We start from the raw sequence: 19515 nt of genomic DNA, 5'->3' as shown, positions 1-19515 counted from the left end.
AATGCAACGTTTGACACGCCATAGCCGAAGTCGTCGTTTCGGACACGGCCTAACTCTATGGTACCGAAAGAACTTGTTTATTGTGAAGGGCGCCCTCAATAAGTGTAACGCATTATTTCACAAAGTAAAAAACTACGGAAAAAGGCGATTTCCAAGCTGATGAGTTGATGGAGCACACCGTCTGAAGGTGGTCTGCTGCACTTTAGACGGTGTGTAACTTTCGGTCACGGTTGACAAGACCTTGGCCATTGTTTATTGTACTGACTGAACTATTTGGTGCCGAACTGATATGATTTTTCACTTTGTCAAGGTCCAACAACCCTCGTTGACGCAAATGCAAGCGGTGTTTCATTTTTCGTATCTCTGCAGTTGAGTGTGTAGTGTGTTGTAGCTCTACATGGTGTCAACGTGAACCTGTGTACTGTGATGTGTCCGGAACATGTGTACTGTGTGTCCACTATCTCATCAGTCATCTGTCTACTAACTTCTACAGTAGTTTTATGCTCGTTTTGTGACCATTTTCTGCGATTATGGCAAACATTATTTGTCTGTCTCTTTTCGTATTTGAACTTTATGGACTCAAACAGGTCACCGCTGCTTTTCCCTTTCAAGATATAACCCTTTCATGGGAGAAGCGTCTGGATGATTTGATCCCAAGGTTATACCTTGATGAGGTCTCACAGCAGATGGCCAGAGCGGGTATTCGGCAGAATGGCCCCGCTCCAGCTATCCCTCGGCTAGGTATCGGCCCGTATATGTGGAACACAGAGTGTTTAAGGGGAGATAGTGAAGCTGGTAATGCGACGGCGTATCCACAAGCTCTGGGACTTGCTGCATCGTTTAGGTATAAAAATAGTGTTACTGTTGGGTTAGGTCTTTTCTTTTTTAGGGTGTAATACTAACTTAAGTCATAGAACAAGGACTCTATCTGAGTATCTATGCAAAACAAGGTCACTGGTGAGAGTATTTTCATGAGTTGAGAGATAAAAATGTTCATTGGAGTTGGAACAATTTTTTTTAGTAATCTTTCTCTTTATGAATATGATGCAAAACATAATTTTTTTGTTTTTAACATCCATCCAAGTGCAGACCTTCGGCTTCAATCAATTTCATTTAAGCCTATGTCAATTGGAGGAAATAAGTAGCTAGAGGCAGTTTGAATCCTATGTTTTAACGATATAAGAGATGTTAAATTTGCATCGGGTTAAAGAATATTGTTTGGGTTTTTTACCCATACACCGATGTGTGTAAGAACTGTATACTTAGTACTTTCCCGAGTCCTGTGAAAAAATGTCATATTACTTGGGTGGGATTCGAACCCACGACCCTTGCAATTCTAGAGCAGTGTCTTACCAACTAGACTACGGAGGTTGCCCAGTAGCTAGAGACTATAGGTTGATAATTCCACAAAGTGTTACTGTACGTTAGTCACAATGATTGAGGCATGATAGTCTGAACTTTGATATTTTGCAATGGTTGCAATTGTCCCTCTTCCTGAGTCCTATAACAACGAATGTAGACTGGAGGATTAAATGAATCATTGTACAAAAGATGTGCCACAGTATTTTCCCGAACGTTTTTCTAATGAGACCAAATTTGCGACCACTGTATAAGAAAAAATGCAAAATTTGTAAGCATAAGGCCAGGCATGCTTGAATGGCACAAAACCCATCAGGCTACCAAATACAGATTCAGATTGAAACACATGAATCCAAGTCCCTTCCTTCACCATAAATTGCTATGACAACCTTGTAATTCATTAATAGGTAGTAGTATTTAACTATTTGTATTCGTGTTGTGAATGATATTTTTTCCCCCCTATACTTTTAAACCATGTATTTTGCTTGATTGTGTATCAACTAATTCCACATTCCCATTTTCAAGGTGTCTGGTATTTAACTACTTGGTTGGAGAGGTTATCAACAGTTAAAGGAACACGTTGCCTTGGATCGGACGAGTTGGTCAAAACAAAAGCGTTTGTAACCGTTTTTTATAAAATGCATATGGTCGGAAAGATGTTATAAAAGTAGAATACAATGATCCACACAAGTTTGCCTCGAAATTGCGTGGTTTTCCTTCTACTGTGCGAACTAACATGGTCGGCCATTTATGGGAGTCAAAATTTTGACCCCCATAAATGGCCGACGTGTTAGTCGACGAGGTAAAAGGAAAACCACGCAATTTCGAGGCATGTTTGTGTGGATCATTGTATTCTACTTTTACAACATCTTCTACCCATATGCATTTTATAAAAAACGGTTACAAACGCTTTTCAAAGACCAACTCGACCGATCCAAGGCAACGTGTTCCTTTAAGAGTCAGTTCAGGTAAATAGTTGACATACTTGCTCACGGTCAAAAAATGATTTTTTTTTATACTTTGTTGGTGGAAGGGCCTTGGGGTGCAAGTAAACAAAATTGCATTTTCAATTCTATATATAGCCCGTTGCCATGGTTACGGCTCATTTTGTTTTTTGGCCATTTTAGGCCAATTTTGTGGTCTGAAAAACTGGTTTTTAGCTCATATTTACAACTCCACCCAACCAAAATGCAACATTAGTTCAAAAAACCTTTTATATCACTACTAAGTATCATCCTTGGCCTTCCTTGAGATAAAAAATTATTGCTTTAAATAACACCCTTGTGCTATTTTTGCATTATGCATTACAGTATGTTTTTAGAACTTGCAAAATCAACATTTTTACCCTATTTTTGGACCCCAAAATGTCAACTTGCCAGGGGTCTCAGAATTTCTCAAGAGTCTTGCAGTAAATTACTGGAATCATAGTTCAAACTTTAAAAGATAGCCATGGTTAATGTGTATGCACAATTTTTTACCCTTTCGGTAATATTTGTATAAAAGTTCTCATGGGAACAATAAATGCCTCTCGTTAAACGGCTACGGTAATTTTTATGGCGAATATTTTTGTGCACGGATAAAATGAACACAATAGCTTTTCAAGGCTTTTTTCTGGCTCAATGCTCATACTGATTAAATGCGAAGGCGTTAATTTTTGACAATATCATAAATGATGAACAGTTTCCTGTTTACTAATGAGCGTTTTATTTTTCGTAAGAGCTAAATTATTTCATCATCATTAGCTTCGACAAGTCAACTGTGAAGGGAGAATTAATAACGATCTATAACAACTAGATATATTAACAAATGCGTAGACCTACTAATGACTATCGAGTTTTCTTTTGATGTTCCTTTTTTTCTACAAACACAAGCTAGCGAGGTTTCCTCGTACCGCATACAGTGTATCGCTATAATGCGGCTGGGCGGTACAGCGGCTAAATGTTTAGATACTTAGGATACAGTACTTGCTCACTTTTCAGAGCCTCTTTGTTCTGATTTGGATGAAAATGTTTAGTTTGGTAGCGGGCAGGGGACCAAGAAGACTGTTATAAGGCCATGTAAAGACAAGAACAGTAAAGATTGCTCATCGCACTACTTCTCTTCTTGCAATGTGAATCATACCTGTACAACTAGGTAAAGTAGTTATGACAAAACAAGAACTCAGTGGCTTAAAGAGCATGGAAACAGTGCCATATTCTTTTAACAAGCATGCTCGTTTTTGTTTTTTATCAATTCAAACTAAGGGATAACTTCAAAATGCATTTTTATTGTTTTTGGAAAAATTACCATTTTTGAGGCAGAAGTGTCACAACAGGATACAATAAACCAAAGTGTTTCTCCCCAGTAGACATGCAAACCATAATGATAGCCCATCAAAACAAAAAGGGAAATATTCCGAGAACCAATAAAACATTAAAGACAGTACAAACTTTCTTGATGTGCAAGGGGAATTAAAAAATGTGACTTTCAAAAAAGAGGCGCTGTTCACAAAACTGTTATTTTATTTTATGCAATGTCAAGAAATATGATTGGGCCAGGGCCGGGGTGGGGCAAATTATAAGATTTAGGTCATCAACAAGTCCTGATCAATGTTTGGTAATGCACTAAACTTACAAAGCGCTTATAAAAAGCTGCCAGATTGATGGAATTATAGCTAACTTCTTCATGTTATAAATTCAAAATGAAGCAAATATTTCAAAATGCATTTCTCTAGTTTTCGGGGAAAAGGGTCTATTTTTGAGACAGTTCTGTTACATCAGGATACAATTGCCCAAGTTTTTCTTACCAGAAACAAAAAGACAAATTATGGCCCTGATCAAAACCGAAAGGAAAATATTCTGAGACCCCTGAAAAAATGGAATTTTGAGGGCAAAAAATATGGTGAAAATGTTGATTTTGCAAGTTCTAAAAACATACTGTAATGCACGTTCTTAAAATAGCACAAGGGGGAAATTTATAGCAATATTGTTTTGTCTCAAGTAAAGCCAAGGATGATAATTTGTAGTGATGTAAAAGGTTTTATGAAATAATTTTGTTTTTTGGTGGGGAGGAGTTGTAAATATTAACTTAAAAAAACAGTTTTTCATTCCCCCAATATCGGCCCAAAGTGGCCTAAACACAAATGAACTGTTACCATGGCAACGTGTTATATTATGATTTGAAATGTAAATGTTGTTTATTTGCACCCCAAGTACCTACCATCCACAAAGTATAGGAAAAATATTCCTTTTCTTTTACCATGGACACGTATTTCGATATTATGTGAAAAGACCCTTAAAAAGGCATTTTTCATGTTTTTGGGAAAAAAGTCTAGTTTTGAGGCAGTACTGGCCCAACAGGATACAATTGCCCAAGTTTTTGACACCAGATATGGAAAGACCAATGTTGGCCCTAATCACAGACGAAAGGAACATTTTCTGAGACCCCTGGCAAGTTGACATTTTGGGGTCCAAAAATAGGGTAAAAATGTCGATTTTGCAAGTTCTAAAAACATACTGTAATGCATGATGCAAAAATAGCACAAGGGTGATATTTAAAGCAATAATTTTTTTTTCTCAAGGAAGGCCAAGGATGATACTTTGTAGTGATATAAAAGGTTTTTTTAATTTATATTGCATTTTGGTGGGGTGGAGTTGTAAATATGAGCTAAAAACCAGTTTTTCAGACCCCCAAATCGACCTAAAATGGCAAAAAATTAAAATGAGCCGTAACCATGGCAACGGGCTATATATAGAATTGAAAATGCAATTTTGTTTACTTGCACCCCAAGGCCCTTCCACCCACATAGTATAAAAAAAAAATCATTTTTTGACCGTGAGCAACTATGTCAACTATTTACCTGAACTGACTCTTAAATGTGTTTATTTCATTTTCACTCAGTACTGACCTGCTGACGGAGGTTGCCACAGCTACGAGTGAAGAGGTCCGTGCCAAACATAATAATTGGACGAGTCATGGTATTTACAAGGATCATAGCGGACTTAGTTGTTTCAGCCCAGTGATAAATATTATGAGGCATGCCCTGTGGGGCAGAAACCAGGTACAACACTTTCGTCATTTTTTGTTCCGTTCACTCTTCAATTTAGTAACATTTATTTCAATGCTGTAATTCATTACAATAAGCACAATATGTTGTAATTACCCACAAGCAACACAGTTACATCAACCAAAGGCGCTGAAAATGGACTTAAGCGGGTCCATGGACCCCGGGCTGTAAAAAATCTACGCTTGATTCATTTATAATTACTGTGCTCTATTTTGATTTTAAATTAGCCGGCACTTAGGTACCCCCCCCCCCCCCCCCCCGCCCTCTTGTTTCACTTGGGCTGCACGGTCTTGAGGCTCCTCCTGAATGAGAAGTTGTACAACCTCATTAGCCCATCAAAGCAGTTTGGGATAAAACAGACTGGCTTGAGCCATGGCAAAACTAAATCATCATGTTTTTTGCTTTCTTCCAAGCCTTCTGTTGCATTGAGATAGTAAAAGAAAAAGCATGTTTTAATAGAAGCTAATTTATTTTTGCATTGGGCATAAGGAATATTTGTTTTTATCCTTACACAAATAAATTGTTGCGTTACCCACTGCTTTAATGCTTGGGATTTGAACTGCTTCCAGCTACCCGGCTAGCTTGATGGTGGTAAGACATCTGCCGACGATTTCACAAAGAGTTAGGACTCGTCTTATCTTGAGTTAGGATGAGTAACTCGTCCTAACTTAGGCTTCCTAACTTAGGATTAGTTTTAAGGTCTGCATGCTACAGCCCAGGTTTGGGACTCGTACGAAGTCCTAAGATTAGTCTTAAGTTAGGAAGAGTTTTGTGAAATCGATGGCTGCTCTAGCATGGCAAAGGTTGTTGGGTGAAACTGAATGATTTGCCTGAGGATTTTTATCACGAGACTCTGGAAAGTACTGAAGTATACACACAATTATACACATCGGTTTAAGGGTCAAAACAAAATATCATAATCGTCTATTAGGCCACATAAAAAAACAAATTGTTGATCAGCCTTTTTCTTTGCGGATGGGGGAGGGAGGGATTTTTTTAAATAAAAAAAAAAGTTTTGTTGACATGCCAAAAATGAAATCAAGAATAAAGAAATCATCACAATCACTATAAAACAGAGTGTTTGTGTGTTTTTGATGTTTTCAATAGTTTTGTCAAACAAATTTAACTCCTAGATGACATTTTGTGTAAACTTTTTCAAACAACTAAGCACAGTGTAGCCCAAGTAAATATTTTAAGAATTGTTCTAGCTGTGCCAACATAAATAAAACCCTTCTTTAAACATCTTTTCAAACCTGTACATTTTGAAAAAAATTTCAGCTGAAAAATCTGGGCAGTTAAAATATAAAGAGATATCCAGACATGAAAAAAGAAAAGAAAAAAAGAATGGGGTGAGGGGTTTTGAACGATCGGGCTGGGATGATCAACAATTTTTTTTTTTTATGTGGCCTAACATAAATAATTGTTTCCTGTGTAATTTTTGGCTGAATTTCCTATTAATACTAGCCTATATTTTCCCACTTTCTAGGAAACTTATGGTGAAGATCCATTCATGACAGGAGTGTTAGCCAGGGCTTACGTAACAGGCTTGCATGGACCTCACCCTCGTTACATTCGTACAAGCTCTGGATGTAAACACATTTTTGCTTACGATGGACCAGAAAATATTCCATCACCAAGGTACTCATTTGATTCACAAGTAAGTCTTAATAACGTAGGATTTGATGACTGTGAATTAATTGTGCATAAATATTACAGGGCTTGAATTTGTGGAAAGAAATGCACAAGACCACTTGGCTAGTAGCTAAAAGACTTTACTGGACCAGAATTTGTTTTTACACAAGACCTGAATTGAGATGAGAAGAAAACAAAATGTCTACTGTACAGTTTAACAACTAAAATATCTTACTTGAAAAAGCACTCATCAGAAGATTTATCTCATATATGTGCAAGTAGCTATCTTTAAAATCAACAGAATTATGTTTATCAGACTGAAAGTCAATTAAAAGGCAGTGGACACTTTTGGTAATTACTCAAAATAATTATCAGCATAAAACCTCACTTGGTTACGAGTAATGGGGAGAGGTTGATAGTATAAAACATAGTTTACATAGTTTTTGAGAAAGAAGTTATTTTCCACGAATTTGATTTCGAGACCTCAAGTTTAGAATTTGAGGTCTCGAAATTAAGCATCTGAAAGCACACAACTTCGTGTGACAAGGGTGTTTTTTCTTTCATAGGCCTAGTTATCTCGCAACTCCGACGACCAAGTGAGAAGGCTGGTCTTTGACAATTACTAATAGTGTCCAGTGTCTTTAAACACAAACACAAGACCGTCTGACTTGTCCAGTCATGAGTTTACTGGCCTGTAGACTGGGCCCCTGTCTTTATCTGCAAGGATAAAGTCAGGTCCCTGTTGCTAGATCCAGTGATTCCATTGGATGCAATGATCATTTTGATAAACGTGCAGTGACAAGAGTTTGCTGCCCAAACAGTACACTGCTGTCACGTCCGCAGTAGAATTTGACTGCGTATCTCTATGTGAATTGACTGAGGTCAAAAGTGAATCTACACGCCGGTTTTGGCTGCAGGTCTCTGGCGTTATTCACGAGCCGCGAAGTGTCACGTTACATGCTCAGGCTAACTGGCCTGATGCTGAAACCAGTGGCATTGGGTCTCGGTCTAATGTCAAATTCCAGCACTGATATAAACTGTGTTCTTCTTACACAGGATTTAAGTAACATCTAAAGCCTTTGAAGCATTAAATAATCCAAAGCCAAGGTGGGACTATGGCATTGTCCCAAATATTGGCTCATATAGACTGTGACTGCACCAACACAGTCTTGAGTCCTCATACAGTGCATTTGAATTGCACTAAGCTGTTGTTATTATTCAAAACTAACATCGAATTGTTTGTACGTACGTCATGTGGTTATTTATTTCAGTTTATTTTGAACCGCCTCTTTCTTTGAAACTGCATCGTTCAGCTAGCAACCGTTCTCATAACCAATGGTACTCAGAACAATTTAAAAGCTATAAAACAAGTGTTCAGAGTTAAAAAAGAAGACTTTACTTAATAATTAGAAAAAATTCTTATATCTTTTTCTCATCCCCAATAAGGTTACTGATATGGATATGTGGATGACATACCTTCCAATGTTCCAGGAGTGTGTGAAAGCAGGAACCTACAATCTCGTCTGTAGCTACAACAGGTTGGAACATTGTAACATAGTAACAGTTAACTGTTATGTTGTATTGACCATGTACTGACCTCAATCTAACGGTCAACTGTTGTTCTGTATTGACCATGTACTGACCTCAATCTAACGGTCAACTGCTGTTCTGTATTGACCATGTACTGACCTCAATCTAACAGTCAACTGTAGTATGTTGTATTGACCTCAATCTAACAGTCAACTGTTATGTTGTACTGACCCAGTACTGACCTCAAACTAACAGTCAAATGTTATGTTGTATTAACCTCAAACTAACAGTAAACTGTTATGTTGTATTGACTAATTTGTACTGACCTTAATCTAACAGTCAACTGGTATGTTGTACTGACCATGTACTGACCTCAATCTAACAGTCAACTTTTATGTTGTACTGACCATGAACTGACCTCAATCTAACAGTAAATTGTTATGTTGTACTGACCATGTACTGACCGCAATCTAATGGTCAACTGGTATGTTGTACTAACCATGTACTGACCTCAATCTAACAGTCAAATGTTATGTTGTATTAACCTCAAACTGACAGTAAACTGTTATTGTATTGACTAATTTGTACTGACCTTAATCTAACAGTCAACTGGTATGTTGTGTTGACCATGTACTGACCTCAATCTAACATGTCTAACAGTCAACTTTTATGTTGTACTGACCATGAACTGACCTCAATCTAACAGTAAATTGTTATGTTGTACTGACCATGTACTGACCGCAATCTAACGGTCAACTGTTATCTTGTTCTGACCATGTACTGACCTCAATCTAAAGACCACTGTTTTGTTGTATTGACCTCAATCTAACAGTCAACTGTTATGTTGTACTGACCTCAGCTAACAGTCAACTGTTATGTTGTACTGACCATGAACTGACCTCAATCTAGCAGTCAACTGTTATTTTATACTGATTTCAACCTATAATTCAACTGTTATGTTGTATTGACCATGACTTCAATCTAACAGTCAACTGTTATGTTGCACTGACCATGAACTGACCTCAACTAACAGTAAACTGTTATGTTGTACTGACCATGTACTGACCTCGTACTGACCTCAATCTAAAAGTCCACTGTTTTGTTGTATTGACCTCAATCTAACAGTCAACTGTTATTTTGTACTGACCATGTATTGACCTCAATCTAGCAGTTAACTGTTAAGTTGTACTGACCTCAGCTAACAGTCAACTGTTATGTTGTACTGACCATTTTTTATTTGGACCTCATGTCTAACAGTCAACTGTTATGTTAACTGATTTCAACCTATAAGTCAACTGTTACGTCATGGTAATAGTTAAAAAGCAGGGCGTTCAGTCCAATTAAGATGATTTTAATTGCCAATTGTCATATTAAAAGAACATCCCCCATATGAAAACAGTGCCTATAGGAACCTTTTACTTTGTTCTTATCTATGATTTGTTTTTGTTTGTTAGTATCAATGGTGTTCCAGCCTGTGCAAGTAAGAAGTACCTGACTGATATCCTCCGCACTCAATGGGGCTTCAAGGGATATGTGTCTAGTGACCTGACTGCTCTTGAGTTCATGTATACTCGGCATAACTACACCACAGGTCCCCTAGACTCTGCCGTAGCAGCTGTCAGAGCAGGTTGTAATCTGGAGCTTAGTGGTGCAGAGGACACCGCTTACTCTCATCTCACTGAAGCTGTTCAGTTAGGTCTCCTAACCATGGAGGAACTCTTAGTGTTGGTCCGTCCTCTCTTCTATACCAGGATGAGGCTTGGAGAGTTTGACCCGCCCAAGTTGAATCCGTACACATCACTACGAGCCGAGGATGTGGTAGAAAGCAAAGCGCATCAGAACCTGGCTGTCACAGCTGCGTTGAAGACGTTTGTCTTGCTTAAGCATACAAATAATATTCTACCAGTTGGGAAAATCCAAAAGCTAGCTGTGAGTTTTAATTTTTGAGCAAAAAAAAAAGTAATTTAAGTCAAAAGAGATCAATGGAAACGTTCATTTTTACCAAACACCTGAACACATTGGAGAGCAAGATGCAAAACAAACGTGACCTGGAATTACACAGAAGCTACCGAGGACATGGCCTCTTCTGTCCCGGTTTGGCCTTGGTGCCCTTGACACATTAAGTTTTTTCAATGGATGTGCCCTTTACCAAATGCAAATTGCCTTGAAGATGATATTCAAGGCTTGTTCATTTCCCACAGTGTCATCATACAAATAACAGTGTCAATCAAAAGTGGTTTCCACATCTAAAATTTGAGAAATAGATTCAAAATAATAGTGACACTGTAGAGGTATCCATTTAATCAGATCTTATATATTAAAGCACTAGTTCCTCATGACATGCATTTGCCGTGAGACTGAAATAAAATAATGTTAAGCAAGTCACGGGTCGAGGTTCATGGCTGATCCACCAATGTAAAACAATAGGTCTCAAGTGAACAACATTTTATCAAACTGCTTTTGGGAAATTCCTACCCGCATTCTCCATCCATATTCCTGCAGGTTGTTGGTCCTCTTGCTGATTCCCCTCGTGACTTGTTTGGAGACTATCCCCCAGAGACCTTACTAGAATACATTATTACACCTAGAGAAGGTTTGCAGAGCATTGCATCAGTGGTCCAGTTTGCTGCTGGCTGTGACAATCCTGCCTGTGGGATGTATAACCAAACAGCGATTGCTCAGGCAGTTATGGGAGTGGACTTTGTTGTTGTGTGTCTAGGAACAGGTGAGGACACTATAGACCTAGCGTGAATGTTGCTCTTAAAGACACTGGACACTAGTGGTAATTTTCAAAGACCAGTTTTCCCACTTGGTGTATCTCAACATATGCATACATACTTGAGCTCAATTTGTCGTCAAAAGTAGCGAGAGAATACATGTCTTTCAGATGCTTAATTTTGAGACCTTAAAATCTAATTCTGAGGTCTCAAATTAAATATTTTTTAGTGAGAAATTACTTCTTTCTCAAAAACTATGTCACATCAGAGGGAGCTGTTTCTCACAATATTGTACACTCTCAAAAGCTCTCTGTTACTTGTTACCAAGTAAGGTTTTACGCTAATAATTATTTTGAGTAATTACCAATAGTTTCCAGTGCCTTTAATAACAGGCTCCTTATAGTTTGGGATCCCAAACAAATCCGAAAGAAATAGTCTTTACTACATATTTTTTAGATTTAATTTCATCAATGAATCTGCTATTTTTCCACTCCATTTGAAAAGCATAGTCAACATGGTCAATTCACCTTAAAACTAGCAACTTAATAAACCTGACACACATAATCAAAGTCGTGTTTGAGTAGACCTACAGGTCAAAAGAAGGTTGCTCAATGTCCCACGCCATGCGTACTACACAACTGCGCATTTTTCATTGCTTTACCTCATGTGTGGCTGAGGGGTGATGCATTTATAAATGGAACACTCATTAATTTAAAAAATACCTGATTCTTTACATGACAAAAAAGCATGTTGCTCATGGTTTGAATGGATCATCTTTAAATTCTTCTCCGATGTTATTTGATTTTTATTTAAAAAAAAAGAACAAGTTAGTGGCCTGACAGTTAAACCCTAGCGAGTCTTTTTTTTTCTTGTTGACTTTTAGAAAGAATCTGCTAGGTTCGAAAAGTCAGGCCACTAACTACTGTTCTTGCATGTACAGTTGTATACCATGGGTCCTTTTGGTTGGTACAGGTAAAGCAGTTTGCAACAGCTAATACTTTCATTTATTTGGTATTTAAAATCCAAAATCACATTTTTATTCAAAAGCTGCTTTAGCTCCAAAGGGTCTATATATAGTCTTCCTCAAATGATTCTTGGCTGTGGGGTATAATGGACCTCGCCTTCGACTCTTGTCTATTTCTGCTTAGCCAAGACCCTAATCTTTCTATGTCGACATTACCCTTTTATCACCCTATTGAATTCTTGACAGGATGATACATTATCAAGATTAACAAGTACAAACAGCCACTTGAAAGACACATAAAGAAATTTGTATCTGAAATGTTAAATAATAATACACAAAGTCACAATGTTATTGCCCTTTTTTGTGTATCTTATTGAGCATAGGCCACGGATGCGGCTTTGGATTCGGTTTCAGGCTCCGTCCTCTGAAGCCCTGAGTGCGTACTCATAGCATGCGCAATAATTGCCATAAACAACCGCCCAGCGGCTAAGCTAGCATGAGCCGAGTCCAAAGCCGAAGCCATGGAATTCTCTGTCAGCTGAGGACATCTAATGTTTTTGAAATCTCTGATACTAGAGTGACTTATTTAGTACAGCATTTTTCCACCAGGGACATCTATTGAGTCCGAGTCTCGTGATCGTATCAGCTTAGCTCTACCTGGGAAGCAACTCCAACTCCTACAAGATGCTGTAAAATATGGTGTGTGCAAAACTCAAGTTTTATTTTCCGTCTAAGTTATTGATGTCAGTGTCATTGTGGATGGAATAAACTATTAACAATTAAGTTATTTGTTCATCAGTTTTCTATTTAATAGAAATTCTAAGTTTTTGGACTGTGTGAAACTTGGGTTATGTGAAACATAACTGTTTTCAAGTTACTGCTAACCGTATCACACATTTTTAGAACATGAAAACATGCCAAGTAACACCCATTTAAGACAAGCACGCCAGACTGGCGCCGAGCCAAAATCTGAATTAAGTACATGAAAAGTTTGACGTCTGAAACAGTTGGGAGCGACTGGACGCGCTAGAAGTCGAAAGATCGATTGTTGCAGTCGTTCAAAACAACTCTGGAGCACCTTGGCATTTCAGACGTCGATCTTGTCATATTATAAATATAAGTTAAGTTGTCCTGTCTGAAACTAAAATTTACTTGGGTAACTGAATGTTTGTATTGTATGGCATCATTAAAATGATCAGGAAACTTTTAATAAAAACAAGATGGAAATTTGATTTTGTTAAAATCTGTTAAGATAATGCATTTTTACAAGAATTATGTTACCCAACACAGTAGGAATTGATTGATTGAGCTTATTTCTTGCATTCAGCTGCCGGCAGACCAGTGGTTCTACTCCTCTTCAATGCTGGTCCGCTGGATATCTCATGGGCAGACCAACATCCTGGTGTCCAGGCTATAGTGGAGTGCTGGTTACCAGCCCAGGCTACCGGGAAAGCACTTGCTAGATTCTTCACCAATGGTGTGGATGGAAACCCTGCTGGTAGGCTGCCCTATACCTGGCCAGCATCTATGGATGATGTAGGTTTCATCCTGATTTGGGGTTTGGATATGAAGTAGTCATCTTTAATCTTAAATTCATCATATTACTTTAAGGAAACACTTATCGCCTGCAGGATGCACAAACCAAACTTTTTTAACGATGTCCACTTGACAAGCCCAAGTTTTATTGTGAAAATTGTGTTTGTGTATCGGAAGGTTTATTTCACTGGTAAGATTTAAAGGAAAAGTTTGTCTTTGTTTTTCGGAACTGTTTGATTGGTTTAACCTGATAGAAATGTAGCTTATATACACATTAAAACTAACCTTTGAAAATTGCTTGTTAAAAGATGGTAGCATTTTTGTGATATAAACAAAAATCTTGACCAGATATGTCCACGCAGGAAGAATAATCTGAAATTGGAATACATAATGTATTCCTTATTTTTTGAGGATAAAAACTTGTGAAATATTCTATTGACCTCTTGCACGCTTGTCACACACGGCGACTGGTGCCACACTCACCATGTTGGTGGGCATCATCACACATACTATATGTTCCCAAAACTCGTCTGGCAAGTTACGGAGACCGCGCCTTTTCCAGCTGCGCACCGCGTCTCTGGAATTCCTTGCCAGACGAACTGAGGGCCACACCTGATCTTTCTACTTTCAAACACAACCTCAAGTCTCATCTGTTTAATTTGACAGCTGACTAGCTTCCGGCGCCTTTGAATGGATCTATTCCAGATACTGCGCGCCTTATAAATGTTATGTTATTATTATTATTATTAAGTTAGGTTTACGTGTATTAACGCTGTGCCACCTAAAATGCGCACTTCACTATATAACGCACAGCATATTCTATGAATAGAGTTATATATGAAAACGCACAGTGAAATTGCCCACCAGTTTAACGCATTCAAGATTTTTCTGATGATGATGTCAGGTGAAATGGGTCAATAACCACATTACTTCAAACTAAAACAATTCTCAAAATTCTTTATACTTTTGAAAGCTGCTCTGCTTCTTATTTTTATCGGCATTACCTTTAAGAGTGATTACCGAACGTTCTTTAAAGGCAGTGGACACTCAAAATAAACACTGTGAGAAACGGCTCCCTCCTACACCAAGTTAGAAGACTGGTCTTTGATAATTATTACCAATAGCGTCCAGTGCCTTTAAAACTGTCTTCCCTGAAAATGATGCTTAATTATCAAGATGTCACTACAGTATTTAACACAAAAGTGAAATTTCTCCAGGGCCAGACTCTCACCTAGCAAGTCAAAGTCGTAGCTCCCATTGTAAATTCTCTACTTCTACTTTAAGAACATCATGAATTTTCCACCCATTCAAATAACTACTTGACTTCTTTTTGTAGGTGCCTGCGATGACTAACTACAGCATGTTCAATCGGACATATCGCTTCTTTACTGGGGCACCATTCTACCCGTTTGGTTACGGTTTGTCCTTCACAGAGTTTGATTATCAAAGGATTTTTGTCACCAACCCTGTCCTGAAACCATGTGATGATATGCACGTCAGCGTCACTTTGTCTAATGTCGGCAAGTACGTTGGAGATGAGGTAAGGAGTAATTTCTGTCAAAGCTATTTCATAACCCAGCACACCTGTGCCCAAGAGATAAAATTCATCTAGAAATTAGTTTTAATTTTCACCATGTTTTTTTATTATTGTGACTCGCCTTTTGATAGTAGTTGAGATAAATTCACTGCTTTCTTTTAAAATTGTTTTTAAGTTACAAAACTGTAAAACTTGCCACTCTATGTGATGTTTAAAAGTGTGAAAGGGATCACAAAAGAAGAAATTTCAACTTAGGAGAAAGTGTGAAAAATTGTACACTGTTGAACTAGCCCACTTTGTAAAAACCGGCTCCAACAATAGGAATATATAAAGTGAATGATGAAATATAAACAAACATAGGCTTAAAGGGAAGGTGCATTTGCTTTGGATGTAATATTAATTTTGCCATCTTGAAAAACTGTTTGACTGTGAGGAACCCTTTTACCCCTTAAAGTGTTCAAGTAGAAATTTCCTTGGCCCTCTTATGCCATGACATTTTAAAGGGAGAACAATTACACTACAAACTAGTTTCGCGTCTTCAATGGAATACTTTGATATTCAGAAATCCACTGCCCTTTGTGAACTAACATATGTGTGCCTATACCGATTACTTACTTGGTCCTTCCATGGCAAATCAGCCCAACTTGAAAATTAAATTTTGCGAAAAGCAAGTACAGAGATAAGATTCTTTGATGCCACAACAATGAGACGAAAGTGTAAAAAGAGGTCAAGATGCATGAGAACATGTTGTATTCACATCTTTGCATTGTATGCCTTTGAAACTTTGAAATGTGAAAATGGCTGTTAAATTGCCAAGAAATGATTTTATATAAAAAAAAAAAAAAATTTGGGGACTATGCCATGGAAGAGCCGGACTGTCCCTTCCCCCTCCCCAACCATGTATCTATTCGTCCAATATATTATATATTTCATTTGCACAAATTCATGGCACAACTACTTGTACTCTTTGAGGATTTTTTATTAATCTTGGTATCGGATATCATCTTTGCTTATAGGTGACCCAAGTTTACATCGGATGGCCAGGTGCAACCTTCCCTGTTCCTCGCTACCAATTAGGGGCATTTGTTCGCATCCAAATCAGACCCCAGAACCAAATCACCCACTATCTCACCATTCCAGCTCGTGTGAGGGCTGTATATGAAGGTCGCTTAGTTCTGAAACCAGGGAAGTTTTGGGTTTATGCCGGAGGACAACTGCCTGGGCAGAGTAGACGAGTTCCCTCCGCTATCCTTGTAACAGACTTTACTGTCGTTGGGCAAGACACAGATTTGGCATCCTGCCCACAATAATTTACATGTACTTGGGTGTATCAGACTTGTGCTGTCAAGTTGAATACTATTTAAGGCAGTGGACACCTTTGGTAATTGTTAAAGACCAGTATTCTCACTTGGTGTATCCCAACTGTATACATAAAATAACAAACCTGTGAAAATTTGAACTCAATTTGGTCATCAAAGTTGCAAGAGAATAATGAACAAAAAACATCCTTTTTGCATAAAATTGTGTGCTTCAGATGCCTAACAAAAGGCTTTTTCGGATTCAAATACTGTAGTGAGAAATGAGCTCTTTCTCAAAAACTATATTACTTCAGAGGGAGTCATTTCTCACAATTTTGTATACCATCAACAGCTCTCCATTGCTTCTTACCAAGTAAGTTTTTATGCTAACAACTATTTTGAGTAATAACTAATATTGTCCACTGCCTTTAAAGAACAGGGGAAAAGTTTTTTCAGCATATCTTAAACATTTGATACAATGTATATTTAGTAAACACAGACAATTGTTGGAATTTTTTTAAATGAGATGTATCCACTTACACTGTAGAAAAGCTGACAACTTTTGTTTTTAAACAGCATTAAATAATTTTTTTCTATTGTTTATTATTATAATTATATTAACTGTTTGTTTAGAGGGTTTAGGTTAAAGTACAGTGAAGGACTGAGGCTTTTGTTTGGAAAACCTATCAATGGTACCAGCCTGGATGGCCCATAAAGTTGTGCTTAGCATAAATATTAAGTATTTCCATTAATTGGTGCAGGGCATACTCATACCGAGTTTTTAATAAGTTTATTCTCACAGCTCACAAAAAAATTGTCAAGAATGTATAAATAAGCTCAAACCATGGAAACTGGACTTGCACGACACTAGCTGGTTTAATTGCATTCTCTAAAACAACAACTCACTTTATACAGTGCAATTTTTAAAAAATTAAATACAAAAGTACTCACTGTACCCAATAAGAATGTTGTTTTCTAGTTAAATTATGTAAGCCTAATAATGATTGGTGAACAAAAAACATAGTAAATTGTATTGATACAATAAATTTTAATTTTATCTGATAGTCAAACATATCTTTTTCCTAAAATGCCCTACTTGCATACAGAGGCATAACAAGCAGTAAGTAAGTAAAACAAAAAAAAGTTTCTAGAACAGTTAAATGTAAAACCGTCTGCTTGAAATAAACCTAATTGTAAAACTGTAGCGTTGGCATCCATGCCCCATGTCAGTTTACACTGCATCAGTCGGTGACATTGTAAGTTTTCAAAGGTTATTAAAGAAGTAACAAAGAGACTCTGTAATAGGCACAAACATTCCACTCCTGACCATAATATTGGCATAAAAGGCAACAGAAACAAATTCTGACTTGAATTTATATTTTTACTTGTATGCACTCTTGCCTCCATGATGTATCTTTTGAAATGCAACAGTCATAAAACTTATATTTTTTTGTATTGAGAGGTTTTTAAATAATATTATGAGTAGATAAAATGGCTGTCTAAACACTAAAGTAGTATCCTTCAAATGAGTTTTATATTCTTTGAAATTGTGTAATACTTAAAGTGGTTGATATAAAATCATGAATATATTTGTGGGTACTAAGTTAATATAAGTACTATCATACAGTATGCCTTCAACTTCAATTGTTAACTTTAGTTTAAATTGAGAAAACACGTTTTAACTTAAAGCCATTGGACACTTTTATTTTGTTTCTGTTCCGAAAGTGTCCAATGGCTTTAAAGCAACTTAATGGTAAAATTAATAGCTTTATTGAAGCAGTCTCTGAGGTTTATTGTAAACAATATATTAAAGTAATTTTGCAGACTATAAGCTGATTGTGATATGAATGATGCGGTTAGGCAATTTTCTTGCTCATAAAGGTAACATGTTTCAGCCTATGAGGACCCAATTTCATAAAGCTGATTAGAAGAAATTGCTGCTTAGCAAATTTCATGAATGTGGCACCAGTTGCAACAATGCAAAGTTTTAGATATTTTGCTCAGTTTCTGTTTGGCACAATTTTTCTGTGCTTAGCAGGTTGTTATGTTTATGCTCAAGCTTAATGAAATGGGAGACTTTTTGAAAGCTCTGCCACTAGAGGGCAGCAGACCTACCAGGTAAGTGTGTACAACTCCTATAGCAAACAATGGTAAATGCTAAAAATTCAAAAATACTCAAAAAATATTTAGAAGTCTCTCAGCCTGCTGAAAATTAAATCAGATACATTGTCATACAACTAAACTTCAGATTTCTTCTCAATTTTTGGTAGGTCAGCATTTTGGAATTTTTGCTAATTACCCTAGAAGAAACACTCCTAAAAACTCATGCACACCACTTGTTATCCTTGGGGGAACTCGTGTCCAGTACGTCCTGTTCCAAAACAGTTTGGTTTATGCTGGCATTGTGTTATGAAAAACAAATACAGTTTGGCTAAATCTAAATACAAAATCAAAAACACGCAAAACACAAGGTAATTGCTGTCAGTGACCGTCACTGATGCTTCTCCTATTCCTAAGTTGTTGATATTACCTGGTGAAGAGCGCCCTCTCTTGGTGATTGGCAGATAGTCTAAAGTTTCCCATTGGGTCCAGACCATCTGCTCTAATTAGCATAAAATGTTTGGTTCAGTATATCAGTCACAAATTGGTGTATAAGTATATCAGCTGGCTTGTAATGTGCTGTAGTACCCTGCACATCATGCACAAGTGAAAAACTGTTTTTTGGTTTTGGCTCTTTGGTTACACAGTGTTTATTTTTTACATCGGTGTTAAAACGAAGCAACTTGTATTTTCTTAATAAAACGTTTTACTGAAATATGAAACATCTGTTTGTAGTTGTTTTATAATTAGTTGCAATTTCATCTTAGACTTAGGGAGAATATGTGGAGGAAGGTTGT

At 37.2% G+C, this 19515-nt stretch overlaps 1 protein-coding gene across 1 annotated transcript; it reads left to right on the top strand.

Moving 5' to 3' along the window:
- Positions 1-99: 99 nt before the first annotated feature.
- Positions 100-19456, top strand: LOC139941761 (uncharacterized). The gene is made up of 10 exons (XM_071938374.1): positions 100-844; positions 5239-5398; positions 6891-7061; positions 8483-8574; positions 10021-10495; positions 11069-11291; positions 12857-12946; positions 13575-13783; positions 15120-15323; positions 16337-19456. The coding sequence occupies exons 1-10, from the start codon at positions 531-533 to the stop codon at positions 16628-16630; spliced, it is 2232 nt and encodes a 743-aa protein (XP_071794475.1). The 5' UTR covers positions 100-530; the 3' UTR covers positions 16631-19456.
- Positions 19457-19515: the final 59 nt, after the last annotated feature.

This window comes from Asterias amurensis, chromosome 9 (assembly GCF_032118995.1).
Source record: "Asterias amurensis chromosome 9, ASM3211899v1".
NCBI classification, from domain to species: Eukaryota; Metazoa; Echinodermata; class Asteroidea; order Forcipulatida; family Asteriidae; genus Asterias; species Asterias amurensis.
This window is presented reverse-complemented; position numbering and strand designations above follow the sequence as displayed.

Coding starts and splice junctions, on each gene's coding strand:
- LOC139941761 (XM_071938374.1), top strand. CDS start 531: ATGGCAAACATTATTTGTCTGTCTCTTTTCGTATTTGAACTTTATGGA. Junction 11,292..12,856: donor TGTTGTGTGTCTAGGAACAG/GTGAGGACACTA, acceptor TTTTTCCACCAG/GGACATCTATTGAGTCCGAG. Junction 12,947..13,574: donor ACAAGATGCTGTAAAATATG/GTGTGTGCAAAA, acceptor TCTTGCATTCAG/CTGCCGGCAGACCAGTGGTT.